Source organism: Haliotis cracherodii, unplaced genomic scaffold (assembly GCF_022045235.1).
Source record: "Haliotis cracherodii isolate W230 unplaced genomic scaffold, xgHalCrac1.p SCAF_10, whole genome shotgun sequence".
Taxonomy (NCBI): Eukaryota; Metazoa; Mollusca; class Gastropoda; order Lepetellida; family Haliotidae; genus Haliotis; species Haliotis cracherodii.
In genome coordinates this window covers 45739044-45760597 of record NW_027266265.1, presented here as the reverse complement: position 1 = coordinate 45760597, position 21554 = coordinate 45739044, and the positions used below count along the sequence as shown (strand labels likewise).

The 21554-nt window shown below is 38.0% G+C and overlaps 1 protein-coding gene across 1 annotated transcript; it reads right to left on the bottom strand.

Moving 5' to 3' along the window:
- Window positions 1-7283: 7283 nt before the first annotated feature.
- On the bottom strand, window positions 7284-18764 carry LOC139451410 (sodium-dependent noradrenaline transporter-like). Its single transcript, XM_071232958.1, has 13 exons — window positions 18374-18764; window positions 17851-17982; window positions 17325-17520; window positions 14143-14281; window positions 13810-13947; window positions 12047-12150; window positions 11797-11921; window positions 10225-10337; window positions 9601-9732; window positions 8779-8878; window positions 8351-8451; window positions 8090-8260; window positions 7284-7430 (listed from the first exon to the last, which is right to left on the bottom strand). The coding sequence occupies exons 1-13, from the start codon at window positions 18696-18698 to the stop codon at window positions 7308-7310; spliced, it is 1899 nt and encodes a 632-aa protein (XP_071089059.1). The 5' UTR covers window positions 18699-18764; the 3' UTR covers window positions 7284-7307.
- Between the last annotated feature and the right edge of the window lie 2790 nt (window positions 18765-21554).

Below are 21554 nucleotides of genomic sequence, written 5' to 3'. Positions count from 1 at the left end.
TACAGGGCATTTTGCCTTCAGTGTTATCAATACAACCTTATGCAACAGTGATTTAAGTTGTTATAAGTTCACCCGCTGCAGTTACATTGTGGACTCCCCCAGGCAGCCGGTACATATACGATACCAAACAAAATGAAGACAAGTACCATAATACCGAGAGGGTTATGAGAGACATAATGTCGTTATAAAATATACAAAGTAATGTTATTGTAAATATCGGAATATAAAGACAAATACATTCCTCAAGACACACCCCCCCTCCCCCACACACACACACACACACACACACACACACACACACACACACACACACCATCAACTTGACTGCCCTCACCCCTGCAGTTTTCCCGTCTCATATTGCCAAGCAGGTGACCCACAGGGAGGAATATAATTCAGTTTAATTTCAAATTAATATATCGTTGAAGATCCAGACACGCTGTACAGTGAGGGGCGGTCAGGTAGCCTAGTGGTTAAAGCGTTCGCTCGTCACGCCGAAGACCCGGGTTCGATTCCCGACATGGGTACAATGTGTGAAGCCCATTTCTGGTATCCCCCGCCGTGATATTGCTGGAATATTGCTAAAAGCGGCGTAAAACCATCCTCACTCACTCACTCTGTACAGTGACTGTAGGCGAAAGTAAACCGAATCATACTGAGCTGCAAAGACATGCTTTTGTTTTGTAATGAATACATTGTAGATATGATTGAAGCAAGAAAGACAAACGTTTAAATGCAATCAAATTTCAGAAACTTAATAGGCTCGATTGCAGTTTTGTTTCTTGAAACTCTTATAATTATAAGATGAGTCGATTTAATTGTGGTTATGCTCTAATTTTCTCTTTTTTAAAAATCATGTATGCGTGGTCTGCTAGTCATCTTCTGGACATTAATCATCTGTTGTCACCTTGTGGCATGGATCCATCGTATGGGCGAGAACTTGGCAGGTAAATGGAACGTGCTATGGTTACTTGAAACGCCACAATCTCAGATCCCAGCAAATTCTCACCACTGGAGGACATAGTTGTAAGTCGAAGCACCATGCGTGTATCTGATCTGTTATTATATGTGTTTAACAAATGCGGTTTTGGGCGTTAATAAAATTCACTGACGCAAGAATATGCTTTCTTGTACATATTACATAACATCACTTCACATAAGTTTGACAGTTGCAATACGCACAATACCGTGAGAGAGTTAAGCACTACTTTGAACAGTATTTCAGTTAAATCACTTCGTATCAGATTGATGGATAAAAGTCCGATGTGGTTCAGGCGTTAATAACGTGTGCTCGCGAAAAGATGAGCGTATTCACCAACACCGCTGGCACCCGTCGCAAACACCTGCAACACCTGAACAAAACACGGAAACACAATGATTCCAGTCCTCGTAAAGCACTTTGTCTGTAAAACACATGGTCCTGTATCGATAATATGTTCCTGCAGGTAATACTTGTCATTCATTTGGCAAAATGTATTGGCACAGACTCTGACATCGGCATGCAGTTGAACTCATCACCCATCCCATAATTGATAATGCTTCTTGAAGAGCTATGAGTGAGTGAGTTTGATTTTTTAACACCGCTTTTAGCAATATTCCAGCAATATCACGGCGGGGGACACCAGAAATGGACTTCACGTATTGTACCCATGTCGGGAATCAAACCCGGGTTTTCAGCGTGACGAGCGAACGCTTTAACCACCAGGCTACCCGACCGCCCCTGAAGAGCTATGAAATCAGAAGTTGTAATGCCGCATTTTTACACTTAATCTTTTAATAGGCATGTTAGGCTTCTTTCATAACTCAAGTTTAGTTGCACGGATTACTGTGGAATCCTGGTAGGTACATTGTCACGTTGTCTCATAGTCACCTTTCCAAACAAGCAAAACGTATCAAAATTAACCAAAGCGCGACAATGCGACATTTTGGCCATTTGTCGCATTATTGTCGCTCTTTGGATAACCCTTTTTTATTTTACCAATGGGCGACAATGCGACCGCGCGACATTTTCAAGGTCAAAATATGGCTCGTTGTCGCAATGTCGCCCCACCAAACATGCGTAAAAAGGACAATAAGTTCAGTTAATGTTTCAGTAAGGAAGTGGTAACCAACTTATATCTGCCGTAGGAGTTCTTCCTGATACGTCTTGAAAACACAAGTCCGTCCACGGGTTTATAACGTTCTGTTGTGAGCTCTTTTAGTCCGGAAGATCTTACTCTTGGCCGTATAAGACAACTGACGAGTGCACGCCTGACCTATGACCTCCCATGAGGTGTTTGCCTAAGGGAGAGGGATAGGAAATGTGTGCTCCTGCCCAGCGCCGAGCTGGCGACACACTCTGTATACTGCATGTGGTATAGAGTGTATTGCATTTGCTGTACTGTATACTTCATATGATACTTATTTGCGGAAAAGTTACAACTTTCAAGATTCAAGATTCAGGTTTCAAGTTGAATATATTTCTTATACAACAGACCGCCGCCATATCACTTGACTGATGCTGAGAACGGCGTTAAACAGCACACACAATTTGTTTTCAAATTAGAGCGTTGCAGTCATTTAAAATGGAACCACACACATATGTAGTACCAACTAACTCACTCCGTTTCGAATATTCAGCACAAAATATATTTTTACCAGCTGTGAGTTGAGATATCAGATTTTTACAAGCAGTCGAATAAGGATGATAAAGGACCCCTCACTAATTTGGTTCTTGTTTACCTTAGAGCATAGATGGCCATGTTAGATGATATAACCAAACCCCAGCTGCTAAAACGGACTTGTTATTGTGTGGTTCGAGCTGTGACGTAGTCTGTCCCCCAGACCCAAGAGAATAAATTAAAAAAGGAATCCAGCTCAAGTCTAGAATGAATTGGAAAGTCTAGATTGCCTCAGCACCAGCATGAAAAAAAGAATTGTTATGTGCTCCTTTTTAAATTCTATTATTTTTATTTTGTACTCATGAATAGACCAACCAAGAGAAACATTGATGGAACGTGTATATCACATGTTACCACTGATCCAAGTTCACCACACAATACAATATTAGTATTTCATATTACGAAGTGCATGATCATGCACATGTTCATTTTAGTAATGTACATACTAGTCAACTTGATTATAATTTTTATTATAGTGTAGCGCGGCAACAACGATAACTATATGATATCCTCACTTGTCATCGATACATTGACATCAATGGACGACACTTCAAAATTCTTATTTGAGCTATAAATAGCTTCATCAGTTGCAGTATCGATGTCAGTAAACTAATAAAATTTTCGTAGTTAAAAATATGTATCTACAAAATAAAATGTAAAGGAGCCCAGAATAATGCTTACTTTCAGGGCTAGAAGTGAGACAGTCTAGACTTGTCAAACCGTTCTTGACTTGAGTTGGATTCCTTATAAATTTCTCTATGGTCTAGGAGACCTACAAGGGCGTCAGTATCGCATGAAGAACTGACGTGTTGGACCAACCTTGGTCAGTGTTATCGGATATTGCCTGGAGTCCCCAGTTTGGGCTGTTTGTTGAATAGAACAAGGGCACAGGGTTAAGGGCACAATGTTTAGATAAAAGCATTACCACCTAAAAAAGTCTGTTAAAATCAGATTTATGTTATTTGATTTGAAACCTCTATTTGAACAATTGCGAGTTAGTGTATACTCTGTATTATTTTGTCATGGTAGAGTATTTCTTTTTATTTTGCTTGTTGTCCCCAAATGATGTGAGATACCTGGAGACATACAATGCTACTGAAGCGCATATCTTATAAATTGGACTAATCGACTAATATGTTCTTCATAAATACTGCCAGTTACAGGCATTCTAATCTCTATTTTTACTATGTATTGTTTAAAAGTTGGGGAATATTGCATTTCAAATAATGGCAAATTAATGTCTAATACATTTACAACATTTTGAATTCATTTATTTATAATTTCTACAATAAATGCGTAACATCAAATAGTGATATAAAAGAATATGATCCATACTGTGATAAGTGAATTATTACTTATTGTTTCTTATTATGAATGAAATAAACTAAAATAAGGAAAAATAGTACAAACAAATCATTTAATCTGTGTGTGTGTGGTAAGTCCCCATGATCCCCAGTTAGGTGGTCTAGCTTTAGTCGCCAGTGGTCTTTAGCCAGGTTTCACTTTCTAATAACTCATGTACTGAAAACGTCTTTGTTTTACTTTTGCCCAGGTAAGTTTTATGTCTACACTGTGATAATTGCCTTACTGGTTTACTGTCCTTTGACGACAGAAATATTATTATAATCAATTTGTTCTCATCGTGATGCTGCAATATTGTCGATGCGATGTAAAATTATAACTCACTCACTCACTCATTGTGTGTGTGTGAGTAGCTAACAATAGATCGAGGCAACTCACTAAAGTAACCGTTTGTGAACAATCAAGTATTTACTTCTGTGAAATGTAGCGATACCACCAAAATCAGGTAACATGATACTTCCTGCCATATCACCCACACCGTAAGCTGGACCATGTAGAGCGCCAGAACTTGTCAGCCTCCATTAGACCACATGGTTTAAATCTATGCTGATGGCCAGCACAGATTAAGAGGCTCAATGAGTTGGGTTTGCTCTTTTATCCACTGTCAGTCTGGATTTAGAAGGGGATACCGAACATCAGAAAATGTATTTGTTCTTAAAACATTAATATATTCTACAAAAAGTTAAAAAAAGGATATACAGTTGCTTTGTGGCTTTCAAAAGACCTTTGATTCAGTTGAGAGATCACTACTTCCTAACAAAGATATTAGGTGAAAATGAAGTGAAAACCGACAGGGGCATTTCACAATCCTTTAACTCAAACATCGGGGTAAGACAAGGATGCATTTTGTCTCCCACATTATGTAATAAACTCCTCAATGATCTTCCACTTCATATCAAATCTGAAAGTTATAATATAACACTTAATGGTTTAAACATTTGTCATGTGTTGTTTCCCGGTGACTCACTACTTTTTGCCAATACAAAACAACAACAACTGCAAGTGTTACTTGATGGTCTAAGTGTATTTTCAGCAACAAAAAACTAAAGATAAATGGTGACAAAACGAATGTTGGTGATACGCAAATACTGGTTATGGATAGATATAATTCCTAAAGAACTACATTTGAAACAAATTTCAAACTTAAAAAAAGTGCTAAACCTCTATTGAAAGGCCCTGATTTGATTTAAACATATTTCATTGCGGAAAACCAAATGGATTAGGCACAAGTGACACACTTACGAGGCATTCTCCTATATACATTTCATTACATTGTGGTATGTGAATTCTGTGGTGCAGAATAAATGTACAGTGCATAGGAGTTACAAGTAATGAGAAAATATAAGAACACACACATATGCATATATACACAGTACTACACAAAAACACATATACCAACATACACTCACACATACATCTACATATATACATATGATGAATTTAAATTTTTGGTATACAATGGTACATGATATATATACATATAAATAACACAGTAGTTAATAAACTACATGTAATAGACATTTTAAATTTATGTGAAGGGCAGGAAATCTAGAATGTAACTAAGCTGTGATAGTTACAGGGAATGCTATTGTTTTACATCAAAATCAGAGTGTTGAAACTACCATGTATTATGTGTGCCAGTCACTTGTAAAATCCAGATAATTTGAAAGTAGCTCATGAAACATAATTCTTGTTGTATTGGGATACAATTTAAAAGACCCTAAGGCTTACCACAAGCTTCAGTCTCCATTCTTAACCAAGATATACCTACAGCTCTTACTTGAAAATTATTCAAAACATTAATGGAGCCAGCAATCCTATATAATAGTGAAATCTGGGATATGGAATCAATCCTCCTGAACAACTCTGATTCATTCATTCTCGAGAAACTGCAGGTCAGATTTTGTAAATCCATGACTGAAGGATTTGCAAAGCATTTTTACCGCCCACTGGGCGTCGACAGATATTTTGCAAATCTTTTCATGTTCTTAACTAAAGTGCTCAAGTGATTTGATGCACTTGGCGAGGTAAGGCGCGTACACCCATACACGTACAATAACAGCAGTCGTGGTGAATAGGTAACACTGCTCATAAACTGACATGCATGGTTGGCTCCCTGTTGCGTTGGTATGTCGCTGACAGTTCTCACGGTTCTGTTTCAATGTTTTGTAGTGCATCCCGCATCTCCAATACAATAGACCTCTCCTGCCTTCACCCGGATCCTTACAGGTCAAGTAGGATTCAACTGATATATTAAGATGACATAAATCTGAATTATATTTGCTGTTTACATTTCAAAGTTTGCTAAATTGTTACAAAATGTTTGGCCACAGCAAGGCTACTCATTCACAACATATTGTGCTAGGCACAGTATACAACTGGACTGTGGGAGTACAGGAGACCCTTCCCCTCGCTCATCAGCATCAATATCTTCTCAATATCATCAATCAATATTCACCATGAAAAAAGTATTTATGCAACATTTACAGAGTTTAAAATAAAATACCCCATTAAAACTAAGCCAGGTGTCAAGGTTGTTGTGACGACAAAATCATAGGGGTCAAATAAGCCTTAACCTTTTACCAAAACGCAAGCAATGACTTTTAACTAACATAAACCAATAAAATCGATCTTTGCATCATAGAGACTGTACTAAGTTGGAAACACCAACTTGGGCGCTGTAAAGGTGATTATAAATATAGCTATATAGGTATCTACTAATGGACCCATTCAACCGTGAAAAAGCAACACTGACAATGTCAAAGTAAAAAGAATATTGTTTCCTTTAAAAGAAAAACCCATACAAAATATTACTTTCACATAAATGCAGGACGTCAATGTCAGATAATGAAAAAGCAACGTTTTAGTGCAATCCTTGCTTCCACACTGATACAAACAATGAAAGGTTTTTTGTTCATTGTAAAATGTAGTTCAAACATATATCTAAGAAAATAAATATATATCAATGACACTACATAACAAAACAAAATCATATTCATGTTGGGAACATTCGTGCTTATATGCTTATGCAAAGTCGAATTGAACAGTCAATTGAACAGTGCCTCGTTCAAAACTAAAAATGACATATTCATTTTGGGATTATATATGTCTAATTTTGAAATTTGAATAACAAAATCTTCAGGTCTGGTTCATTACATTTAATTTTCTTGACTTTGATATGCAGAACGTGTGTGTGTGTGTGTGTGTGTGGTGGTGGTGGTGGTGGGGGGGGGGGGGGGGGGGGGGGGAAGGAGGGGGGGGGGGGGTAAGAGGGAGTAAATGGTGACATCAGTTCGTGAATACTGACGTGATTCTTTCTCTCAGTGTTACATTGTATTGGCGCTGATTGTCATATTGCCTCTTATTGTCAACCTCAGCAGGTCCCCATTCTGGTTTTGGACGTAACAGATGCTGAAAATAAACCAACCAATCATACTAAATTTCATTCAGTATTAGGTACACATCAAAACCTGGAGGAAAACATATTCGCAACAAACAACAAACTAACCCGGAAAAGCAAATCATATCAATGTGGCAAAACTTAAATTTATGTGAGGGATATTTTCTCAGATGACTTTTTTCGTCAGTGTGAGAATATTCAATAGTATATGTTTTAGCATGGCAGGCATTTGTCTTGTGAAAAGTATCAGCACTTTGTAATTACTAAAACGCTTTTCTTGAGCAAATATATTTGCCACTCCTGTTAAGTATGTATGATCTATGAGGGGTGAACAGCTAAGAAATGCAAATTATTATCCTACTGTGACCTAAGGATGTTATGAAGGACCATCCAGGACACACTCGGTTAACATGCTTTAAAAATAGCTCTAGAAGATTGCGCCCTACATTTCAAAAGTCGTTCATGCTTGAGAAAAGTGAATCATCAAATTTGCTTCACGCAGGAACACACGGTAGGCTCTAGGGATGTCTCCTTTCATGAATTTGTGTTCAAGTTACATTAATGCCATTCGACTTCCAGTAAATAAAATTGATATTGTGTTGATCAAATGCATCCTCTGCTATAATTACTAGCTAAATTCACCCAGCTTCATACAAGACACAAGCATTACCTGAGAAGAGGTGAAAAGTGCTATCACTGCAAACACGGGTAAGGGTGCCAGCGGAGTCAGTGCAATGAACCACCCCATCACGTGAGCCCACACTGGATAAGCGATCTCTCCGGAAATATCGGAGAAGTACAAGGGAGGGTCGTAATCAATGTAGCGTAACACCAGGAAAATCTGAAAATAACGATTACATTTGTTAACACTGTACATGGATGGTAATGATACAATTTGCCTCAAGATATCATTAATCGGAAATAGTATTACCAGGAAGACAGGCGGAAGGATAAAACACCAGATGAACTTGAAGACTATTGGAGGTGGAATCCCAGTCATCATCTCAATATCTCTACTCAGCCGACCCATGCCTGAAAAAGTGGATATGGTTGGTATAGATATAAATCATACAATGGCCTGGCGTGGTGTGTTGTACAGCAGACTGATATAGACGGAACAACGTTTTGGCTACTAAATTCATTTATGAATGATCAGCTTTGAAAACATCTATAGAACTGGAACAGGGATTTTGAATGATAGCAACTTCGTTTTTGTTTCTATTTTCATTTCCAGAATCCACTGCACTATGAAAATAAAAATATGACTGATTAATGAATGTATTCATCTTTGTGTATTGAGTCAGTTCTTAGGAACTCATAAATTCAAAATAATGAACAGTGTAACTAGCTGTACCATACCATATATCCATCCAATTGTTAGGAACTGAAGGATACCAAGAATTGAGAATGACACTTTTATTATGTAAATGTCAACCAGGATCATCAAAATAGCTCCTCCCTACAAATGAAAGTGTTTTTTGTCACATATATAATCAAAATTAACGAACATGAACATGCTTATTCTCTTAATCATTCAAATATAAAAAAGGTAAATATTCTATATGTGTATGGCATCCATAGTACATCAGTTTCAAAGTACTCATTTTGTCACACTATGAAGACTTCTGACATGATTTTAAGTATTAGCCGCATTCACAATTGAAAGTGCTTATTGTCCTTTTGTGTGCATAACATCCTTGTTTCGAATCGCAGCGTGCTTGTGAGATAGAGACTTATTGGGGTTGCTGGTTACAATGATTTCCCTGGCTGATTTACACGACAGTCTAATGCAAGTGAAGATAGTCGTTACATTGCTGTCTCTATTGACAAGACCCGTGAAGATCCGGGGTAGAACAGATCTTCAGCAACCCATGCTTGCCGTAAAAGGCGACTATGCTTGTCGTAAAAGGCGACTAATGGGATCGGGTGGTCAGGCTCGCTGACTTGGTTTATGCATGTCATCGATCCCAATTCCGTGGATCGATGCTCATGATATTAATCACTGGATTGTCTGGTCCAGACTCGATTATTTACAGACCGACGTCATATAGCTGGAATATTGCTGAGTGCGGCGTTAAACAACAAACCAACCAAACCAACCTCTATTGACAAATGCACATTCTATTACTCCCGACGTGTGAATATACAAGTTGATCAAAGGATTGTTGATAGTGATCTTACTTTAGCCAAATATGGAAGAGTAAGAAGGAGGGATGTGATACAGACGACGGCAGTGACCACGAGTCTTATCATGCGGGATCGGCGTGGCAGGCTGTCAACTATAGCTGTGATGATCATTTCGGCATGTATTAACTAAAACAAGAGATGGCAAGATTTTTATTATCAACATCACAATGCATGTTAATATTGCACCGACTCAACCATACCCTAAATAATACTTTTCAGCTGCAGTATCACCCTGGTCAACCGATCAGTGTGCATTTTAGCTTAATGATGAGTACACGACTGGGGCTGTCTGTTACATTAACATCTCATCCTGCAGCCTGTTTACCTGTCAATCAACTCTAATCAACGTTGCTTTACTGAACATGGTGTGCTACCTTTGAACAATGCACCATTTGTCATGAACTGTTGTCAGTCTTAGCAATTATTAATCAACTGTTTGACGTTATATTATGTATTTGCTTAATATGTTCATATAATGAATATCATAAAAATCACTGAGAGATATTAAATATACCATCATTACAACAGATCGGATAACTTTGTTTCTTAAGTGACCAGAACAAGGTGCTACAGCAACGTGTTATATTTTAAATTTGATTTAATTTCACTCAAATTTACCTGCAAATTAAATCCAACAAGGAGAAAAATGGCGAAGTAAGCAAGACTCCAAAACTGAGAGACAGAGAGATGAGGAAATAGCTCCGGGAGAGGCTGAAATGCGCTCCTGATACCTGTTGATATAAGGTATACATACACGTTTTAAAACTATTCTAAGTGGATTGTCTCAATTGTTTATCAATAACGAAACCAACACACACACTTGCACACAGCGGTTTAAGCAAAGTGAAAATCCATCTTAGTATGCTCACGCTTATGCAAGGAGTCGAATTCGTTTATGAACAGCTTCCCTTCAAAACTTGATACGAATATTGGTATGAACATCTATTGTTCATCTGTATAAACAGAGAATATGATAAGTTAAATTTACGAAATTGCATCGGACATAAATTCGATCACAGATGCGTCACATTTTGAAATTTTGTCCACATGTCTAACCATAAAACACTTTGAATAGACACTCATTTTTGGCATTTTCCACCTTTGAGTGCAATATGATACTACTTTAGTCATTGAAACGTATTTCATACAATTCAAATTGCATTATTTGAATAAGAATATGTGCCATATTGGTCATAACTTTGATTTTCAATATGACTATTGTGGGAAAAAACCTCTCATTTGCCCATTGGCCTTTTTAGAAGATGTTTACAGTCGAATTAAAAGCCACTGTACTTAACAATATATTTACCTGCTACTAGACATTGTGACGTCAAATGAAACTGCTTTGTTGCTTACTAATGCTTTTGCTCAATGAATCTGTCTTGCTATATGACACCTATGCTTTTTTTAAGAGCATTGATCGAGTGGTCAGGCACTGTAACTTGATAGCGTTAATCAGTTTCAGCCATCGTATGCCGGTTCCAGATTCGGGTTATTTTACATACTCGTGATGGCTGCGTTACAAAAGTCAGGACATGTGGCATGATTTTGTTGATGCCAGAGCACATAAACAAGACAGTCTAAACAACTTCATCACAATCTACGATAACTCTCGGAAGTATTTTATGATGTTAAACGGGTTGCCTGCTTTACGGAAATCGACACGAGTCCACAATGTTTTACTTGCCATATCACTAAATGCTACCGTTTGTAAGAGGCGGATTTAATTACAAGGAGAACTTCCATACTTAAAAGATTTTTACTTTAGGGATCGCCACAATATTACGGAAATACGTATCCCAATAACACACGTAACTGCAAGTTTGTAAAATCATTTTGACTCGTGTGACCATTGACTAGACTAAGGCTGGACATATTTGTTGGTTACAAATTCCCTAGAGTGAAGTAGTGAGGGGATGTTGTAAAAAATGTAGATCATTTTGATCATTTGAGCTACAGTAAATAAATACTTATGAACAGAAGCCACACAGGGCAGTTGATGTCCTGGGCCCCGTTTCATAAAATCGTAGCGCTGCGATTGGCGTAAACCTATGTTAAAGTATGGGAGTTATGATCATCTTAGCGCTAAGATCGCTTTGTGGAACGGGACCCTTCATTGTATTTTCATATATATTCCATGATTAAATTAAATAAAAAGTAAGAGGCTTCCATTATTTGTGCACAACATACCTGCATTGAGAACATTGTTTATGCTCTTTTGTTGTGTGTTTGCCAGCACTCCATAAAGGCTCATAACCATCAGACTTGCGAGGAGATGACCTGCAGCACTGATACTGCAAATTATGAGGCAGTCCCTGTAACAAAGACATATTATTGTGTGAAACAAGTGCAGTTTATCTACGTTTGTGTTTTACTTATTTTTGTTACTTTTACATTGTGTTTCATAATTAAAGAGACAAATCACCGAAATAGTTCTCACCGTAATGCTGAGGATTTGAAGTGTCTGTAGCTTGCAAGATTGCTGACAAGGCCCGATGACATTCCAACAGAAAACATGGCCCTCAAGAACGCCCTCTGCCACACCTGAAAGTTATATGATACACTCGTAACATTATGTCTAACATCAAATACCCGAACGAAACGACTATGTATTTAGACTAAGGTATCTCGAAATAACATGATTACAAATGCTGACACAAATTCGCACATGCTAAGATGAAAGTTTATATTTTTTTATGTCAAGGGGGGTAGTGTTGTCGAAGATCCGTGTTTGAACACACGATCCCTGTAGAAATACATAACCTATTGACAATGATACATAAATAAAAGTGTCAAAAGTCTTTTCACAATCAATTATTTTAATTTGAAACGTCAATGCCAGAGAAAAATTATCTCGATTATTCGGCCCAAAAAGCATCAAGAATTACGGTTGAAAATAAAATATATTTACCAAATTTTCATTGTTGTGATGTTTGTGAGAATATGCTTGAAATATACTAAATTTAACCCCTCTGTTCATCAAAAGGACTTGTCCGACATTTGCTACGAAGGGCAATAAGACCATGACATAAACACTCTTGACATTCAGCCAGGTGTGATAATGAAGAAAATATGAACATGAAAATAAATGGGTGCCTTGACAAAATAAGCGCACCTCAAATGTCAATATTTGTTTAATTTGAAGTTTACACGATATACGGCTTTTCCATTGAATTGGACGAGAGGTCGGTCACATGACCGCGAAATTGACGTTCATAAGTGTATGAACGACTCAATTGACGTTCATACGTTTTTCACGAGACAGTGTTCTTGAAATGACGTATACGTAAACACTGACGGACTACTTCCACATTCCTGGGGAAACCCCTGGGAATTCCCTAGCACGAAAACATGCATAAGCGTTCTTTCTGATCATTTAGAACCTTTATTCTTGGTCTCAGCGTTTCAGCATACATTGAGAAATGTCAGAGAGCGTGACTGCATGATTGTTCACGAATATCCTCGCTACGGCCCATCCTAATGAACAAACGAAGAAATGCACATCTAAACTATCGTCATATCGACTCGATCTGTGCCTAGGCTGACATTGACCGTCTCCAGCAATCTATGAATTTACGTTTGTGTCTGTTTGACGCATCTTTATTCACCTTAACATATGTAACCGCCACAGGTTCATTACCAACTTCGGAAATCTCTCCCGTCACGTTTATCGTGTCGGCCATTTTGACGTCTTGTACTTGATGTTAATGTATTACGATGCGCTGTTATTGTGTCTGACTTAATGATGTAGTTCTTTACAGACCTTTCTCATCTAATGAAGATATGATTTGAACACATGTGGTGCGTAAGATGTTTCTGAACGGCAAGTTGTGTATCCATACGCCCATGTCACCTCTCTTTTTGAGAAACTATTTTACTCCGCGATATAGCTGGTTGTTGTATGGCTGTCACACGTACTAAATAAAATTGTGTTTAGATCTTGGCCAACATCCTTTGAGGTAAGAAATTGTGATAAAAAAATGATAATAATTGACTTTCACTTCCAAGCAAGCTCCGACGTTCATGCAGTTTGGCCCTCACTCTAGAAAGGTTCATACTACAATGAACTCACACAAAGTGAAGGTCAATTCTTAATTGAATCTGCTTTCTTAGAAAAAAAATATTCGAATGTACGTCATAAGTCACAATGACGTTTTGTATGTGCGCTTTCAGTCACTTAATAAATACAGTGTTTACACTTACATATTTGCTTTTGAGATCTGCCCCAAAATTCAGTGCAAAGAGAAATGCTAATCCATTCTGGGATCCAGGAAGAGTCATTGTTCTGATGAAAAGAACCAGCGTCATTGCACATATCAGCAACATTGTGATGCAGAAAACCTGCATAAATAAAATCAGTGTTACAACCAAAGCCGCATCTTATACCAAAGGTCAAGGCAGTATATATTAATGGTTAAATGGCAAAAATAAGTTCATATATGAACAGAAGGAAGAAGAACTTTTTAAAGTATATTTTATCTCATGATAAATTTAATCATCTTACGTAATGAGTAACATGCACATTGCGCTACAAACCTTTCCAAGAACCTTCACTCCCCAGAACAGAGCAGCAAAGACTAAAACCGACACGCCAGCACAACAGCCCACCAACTCCCACCGGAGACCTCCCATGTCTACTAATCCAGAGGATTCAGACACTTGTAAAACTCTGTTGCTGTAAATGTAGGAACATTGATTTCTTTTGCCATGATGTCTGATCCCAGAAATTCAGCTTTGACATTACACCAGTGTTGTTACTTTCTTACTCACTGATTAGGGATTAACGCTGCTTTGATCCCTGTCGATGTTACGTCACACGCTTTATTATTGCGTTTCAAACCTGGGGTCAGAAGCACGGCGGATCTGCGATTTGAGCTAGGTCATGGGCTACTTCGGTCCACCGTGCATCCCCCCGCCCTCCAAACAAAACTAACTTACTTTTCCTGAAGCCTTAGAGTGTCCTGAACATAAAATCATATGTTAACATTGAAAATATATGGATGCACTTCCTGTTCTCATCATATTTGTGGAGGTACCCTCAAAATCGCAAATTTGCATTCCACGTCAGCGTCATTTTTGTACTGTAACAAAAAGGTCAATAAATGTCTTTACAGTTGTCCAATTTCCATGTGTAATAGATCAAACTAAAGCTGAAGTTATTCCGGTTACGATTATGGTATTTTCATATAAATATAGTGGCTATTAAACCTTTACCTAGTAGAACACACATATACAAATTCACTCTACGCAGATCGCTCAAACTTTCCATAATTTTCTATTATATGGAAAAATAAATACGAAATAATCACGAAAACAAATACAGGCAATAATCTAGTGATGTATAACTTTATCTTGAAAAAAATCATTTGAATAAACATGATAATTGGACACATGAGAATTCAAACTATACATGGTACAATCCATAGAATTACCATTTACATTATAGATTACTTTCGAATTAGAATAGCTTTTGTTTGGCAATATAGAATATCTGGAATAACATTTGGGTCAATTTTAAAAAGACTCTTGGCCACATAAGTAGATATCAAATTAGGTATTACAGTGCATGTTTTACATATCATAAGTAGAGTTTTCCATCAAAATGACAACGGACAAATTTACCAGTCTAGTGTTCATGTCAACATATATACATGTATCTCTGATTTCAGATTTTTAGTCATATCTAGAAAATACATTTCATGTTCAGGACACTCTAATGCTTCTAAGGGGGTGCAAACTGGAGGTAAGTAGCCCATGGCCTATGACTAGGATCATAGGATCCTTGTACGACTAAGGTGAATAACTCTGCACTCTCACTGATGGCACTGCTTGTTTTTTACTTTGTGTCAGCATTGAGAAAACCCAATGATCTACTAAATATTAGTGTCTATGAATGTGGCGCTTTCATACCAATATGGACACCACTTGGGCCATGACTATCACTCCAGGCAGGATAGGGGTACGCTTATATATATATATATATATATATATATATATATATATATATATATATACTCTTAAAAAAATAAACTTGACAAAGATGTAAAACCATTTTTTGCCAAATATCTAAAATAATTACATTTAATGAGAACCAAATAAGTCAAACAGAAAGATGATGTGTCTATATTTCGCGAAAACGCATGCAAAGCACATAAACGTAGCGTTTGGGGGTTAATTTTACAGATTCATCCAAACGCCTGTAAAAAAAACGTGCAGCACAGGATCCTGCATTTAGGCATGCAGCCCCCCCCTGCTGAATGGGTATAAAACCCCACATCAACGGCTGTTCATACAGTCCTTATAACGGCAGTAGAGGCGGTGACAGAATGCCAAGACTGAATGCAGCTCAAAGGAACAACGCCATTTGGAGATTACAAGCTGGAGCAACTCCGCAAGAAGTGGCCAGGCACTTTGGCGTATCCAGACAGACAATCTCCGCACTGTGGACCCGATACAACATCACCAACATAGTTGACGACAGACCAAGGTCAGGAAGACCAAGGGTGACAACCCAAGCACAAGATCGATACATCCGGCTGCGACACCTCCGAGACCGCACTACCACAGCCACGTCTACAACCACACAGATCCCTGGGGTACGCAGAATATCAGATCAAACGGTATGTAAAAGACTGAGGGAGGCTGGACTTTTTGCACGAAGACCCCACGTCATCTGGCGGACCGTCTGCTTTGGTGCCAACAGAGGATTAGATGGGCACGTGTAAGGTGGAGAAATGTACTGTTTACTGACGAGTCCCGTTTCCTACTCACACGTGCTGATGGGCTCGCACGTGTCTACAGACCTCGGGGTAAACGTTACGCCCCCAACTGTGTGCAGCAGGTTGTCCCATTTGACGGCGGGAGTGTCATGGTATGGGCCGGAATTAATCACGGTGGTAGGACGCCTCTCGTGCATGTGGCAGGTGCATTGACAGGTGTGCGTTACAGAGACTTTATCCTACAGCCTTACGTTCTTCCTCACGTCAACGTTTCATGGCGGACAGTTCCAGCAGGACAACGCTCGACCGCATATTGCGTGTGTTTGTCAGGACTTCTTACAGCACAACAATATCCAGACATTACCTTGGCCAGCCCGGTCACCAGATTTTTCCCCGATTGAGCATCTGTGGGACAAGTTGGATTGACGCGTTCGCAGAAGGAATCCACCGCCCCAAACACTTCCGGCGCTTCTTGATGCACTTCAGCATGAATGGCAGCACATCCAACAGCATGTTATTAACAAGTTGATTGCATCTATGGGTCGTCGGTGTCAAGCGGTGATTGATGCACGTTGTGGGCACAACCGATACTGACAATTTCTGTACCCCTGTTATATTAACTGTATCATGTACGTGTGTCTGTCTAGGTGACACGATTAATGCTTTGAACAGTGTGTACATTGATCTTCAAACAGTGTTTCAATTATGGTTTCTGTGTCCTATTTTGAAACAATCGCATTATATTACATTTTGAAAGTCAGTATCAAGTTTCTTTTTTTGAAGAGTATATATATGACACACACACATACACACTGGTGAATAGAGTTTATAGGCATACTTCATAAATTCACATTGGAAACATTCTGGTGGACCTTAAATCCAGTCACATGAACTTCAGTACTCTTAGGAAATAAACATTATATGTTTTGAGAAAATACTCGATACCAGAAAACTTCATTTGGAACCGATTGGACAAGTATGCAAGTATTGGTCACTTACTATAAGTATTCTGTACTGGGACCAATGTGTTTATAGGTATTATTGGAACATGTTGGCGTGTTCCATGCGTTGTTGCAGTTTGACCAGGGTAGAACGGGGTAGAACGACTGAACCACATAGTACAGAGACCACGATGAGAACAGATTGTACACCGGATAGTACATGGCGGAGTAAACCATCATCCCAACACCTATTCCTGCAACAGTATGTACACGTGTATACAACTGACACACACAAAGACATTGTCGTAGGGATAACGTTGAAAGGCATATCATACTATGAAAGGTAAGGTGAAATGAGGGAGATCCTGGGATTTTATCGAAAAAATGAAATTGTACCCGAAAAGCCTTGAAAAAGATAATTATGATTCAGGCTCTTTAAGGGCCCTGTCTCAAAAATTACATTGATGCAAGGTGTGATTAGTGATTCATAAACACATGCTTATGTTATGATCGGAATCGTATAATTGACTCTGCTGTTAGCGAGTTTGCTAATGATTATAGAAAGGGTTTTGTTTTTATTTTACCTCTGAACAACGGACAAAGGTTCCATATGTGGGCTGGTCCCCTGCTACAGAACTGTCCTAGGCACAGATCCAGGTACAGGATAGGCACTCCGAGGAAGAAATAGAGGCCGGCATAGATTACCATGAAAGCAACTGGAAAAAATATTGTCTGGTTATCGAATCTGGAATAATTTTTTATTGGAACCTACAAATAACGACTGGAGGAAGGCAACTCGGACACCAGTGGCAAGTGGGTACTTTATAACCTTTCCCCCAACACAGACACAGAACTGAAAACTGGATAGATGGATGAATATCTCATGACTTATGAATTTTCATAATTCCTTTACTTATTTAAAAACATAAATGAACGTACAATGCGAAAATCATCCTGAAATACAACATTTATTGGACTAATTTCGGATATCACAGATAGTGTACATGCAATCATTTATAAAATAATGATAGTAAACATCAACAATTGTAATTAAAGGATATTCATAATAAACGTCAAAAAGGATATTTTAAAATATATTGTATTTACCTCCGTCTTTGGCGCTGCTATAGGGGAGTACTGTAAATGTTCCAAAGCCAATGCTTAATGATAGAACAGACGCAATAAACTCTCCAGTGGAAGTCCAGCGTTCCCGCGGTAACCCCTCACAGTTGTCTGATTCAGTCTGGAGCCCAAAACCAGTCAGGTCTCCGTGACCCGCTGGCGGTAGTTGCTGTGTTGACGGTTGAGGAGGGGAAGATATTTGTGGTGGATGATCGGTTGATGGTGGATGGTTTGTCGGTGTAGGCTGCTCCTCTTCATGAGTAAATCCAGAGGTTGGTGCTTCCATTTGTACCATCGCTATCTCAGCCATAGTGTCGTACACACCGCAACTTCTCCACTAAAGGTAAGGACAGGGCTGCTATTCACGAACTGTGACTGTCAATTGAGAAACAGGTGCAGTTATAAAGAGACTGAATAGACAAGTCACATACCGGAATTCGTTTTATGAAGGTCCGGTTTCTTTACAATGAATAGATATGCCTGTGGCCTATATTTTATACTGGTTGTTTCACGGGCTATTTAATAGTAGCGACTATGTATCACACGATGTTTTTTTCTGGAGCAATTTGCTTTTGCTGAATCCGAGTGTGCGTATTAAAGACTCCTTAAACATTTATCCAGGACAACATCAAAATGATACATGCAGAGTAACAGTTGTACCGGAAAACTGAAACGATCACTGTCTGAGTGATATTTACACTTTAGGTGTATTTGAGGCAATTGTGTGTACTGTCTCTTTGTGTATCCGGTTACGCCCTAGATTCTTGTGCTAATTCTTTGCATATAAAGTATAACATACGCTTTTTATTCCATTATTAAACCGTTATCGCCCTTTAATGTGCGTCAATGCTGACATATCTCAGGGAAATATCAAACCTAAATGGAGTCTTATGAAACATACAGAAAACACATGTTCAATTACATCCTATCTTTTGAATTCAGAACGATAAAAGATAAAACATGTCGAAATACACCACGTCGTTTCTGAAATATTTCTGCACGATACACGAGCGAAACATTGGCCTGTCACGCTGGCCAAGCAAGGTTTTTTGGGGGTAAATCGATTGCAACATTGTGTGATTCATCTCCACGAGTTACGCAAGTGAACACGCCGAGCGATGTTGGGAGTGCTCACACAACTCTCACCTTGAAAATACGACGACAGCGTAAGATTTTTAGCAAGCACCAGGTAACCAGTAACCAGTAAGCAAGTAACCAGGGCCAGAACAGAACAGAACTTTATTTACGCTCAGGCCGGGATCCTTGGCATATGAGGTACAAATTTGCAAACAGTAAATACATAAGATGGCGAGGTGGTTTACATGGACGATTTTACAGTTTTCATAATGACATTACAGAATGTACAGAGTTTCTTAATAACATTTATATTTTTAAATTAAAAAGTTCTTTAAATATCAACATATTTGGGTTTTTAGCATATGAAATTGGAACATATATTTTCCGTTGGGGGTTGAAAAAAGGACAAACAAAAATATAATGGAATTCCTCACCAACCAAGTCGCAGAGTTTACGTTCGTTCATTCACAGGCATTTTGCGCCACCTACCTAGTTCAATGGGTAAATGGTGGCATGAGGTTTTTTACAGCCAACGAGAAAGGGATAACTAATAAATACTTTTCAAGGACGAGTTCAGTTTTAAATATGCGATATGTGATACCTTTAGAAGAATGTGTAATCTCTTCATTCCATGTTTGAGTTGCTATATCAGATATTCTTAACGACATGATAGATTTAAGGACATTGGGAGGAATTGCTTGTTGGCTTAACCAAAAGAAACTGAAGCCCGTTTCATTAAAAATACTTAAGTTCCAATCATTTTATCTATTTATTACAGCTATTGTTTGTACAGACTTCACTCTATAACATTTGATATAGAATTCTTGATAACTTTTGTTCTCTGCCAGATAAGACCTTAGCCCCAAATATACACTTTGACATTTGATAGAATTACTTAGAGGTACTCTTCCAAGTTCTCCATACAACATGTATAAAGGTGTACTTTTCTTAATAGGAAGCAATATACGTAGAAAGTAAAGGTGAACATATTCAATTTGTTTACAATTTTCAACCGCAGATTTCACAACCATATCACAGAATTGCTTTTACCATGATAGCATCGAAGAGATATAATTGACATTTTATGGATAGATTAAATGTTTTACTTTTACGTAATACAAAGTAGATGGCCTTAGTGGCAGATTCACAATTTGCTTTTATAGACGTTTGGAAGAGTTTTTGTTTGTAAAGTGAATTCCAAGATATTTATAATCAGTGACATATTCGATTGGTGAGCCATTTAAAAACATGTTTACTCTTGTCTCTTTTTGTACCACCAAAAACTATTATTTTTGTTTAACTGGTATTGATATGCAATCTACATTTTCTGCAGTAAAGTGAAAAAATATCAAACATATTTTGTAAACTTTGATGATTAAAAGCTAACAAAACTAAACGCATGTAGTAATGCGAACAAAAGAACGGAGAGATATAACAGACCATTAAGTGACTGAGATTGAATAGGGCAGTTTTGAGAATATAAAAACGGTTCCAGATCATTTAGAAACAATGAAAACAACATTGGGGACAGATTTTCTCCTTGACGGACCCCAATAAAATAAGGGAATTGTTCTGAATATACACCGTTTGAGCACACACATGATGTAATGCCATCGTACATATTAACAATAATACGAATGAGTTTTCCATTAATACCTTGTGGCAATATTTTTGTGCATAAACCTATACGCTAAACATTGGAAATCAACGAAACCACAATACAATTTTGTCTTTCTATTTTTCAGTAAATCAATAATTGCATACAGGGTAAAAATATGATCATTTTAGCCATGTCTAAAACCTGCTTGTGATTTTGACAGAATGTTATTACGTTCAACATAATCGTTTAATCTTTTATCAATAACTGAGGCAACTTTTAAGACTTATAGGCCGAAAGTTTCCAGGGTCATCTGTACTTCCTTTACCTTTTTACCTTTGGACGAATAATTCCGTTTAACCATTGTTCGGGAAACATCCCAGTGTCAAATATGAGATTAAATAAACTGGCATACAAGGGTAAAAATGTTGGTACCGAAGCTTTAATATATTCATTGATAATGTTATCCTGGCCACATGCCTTGTTATTCTT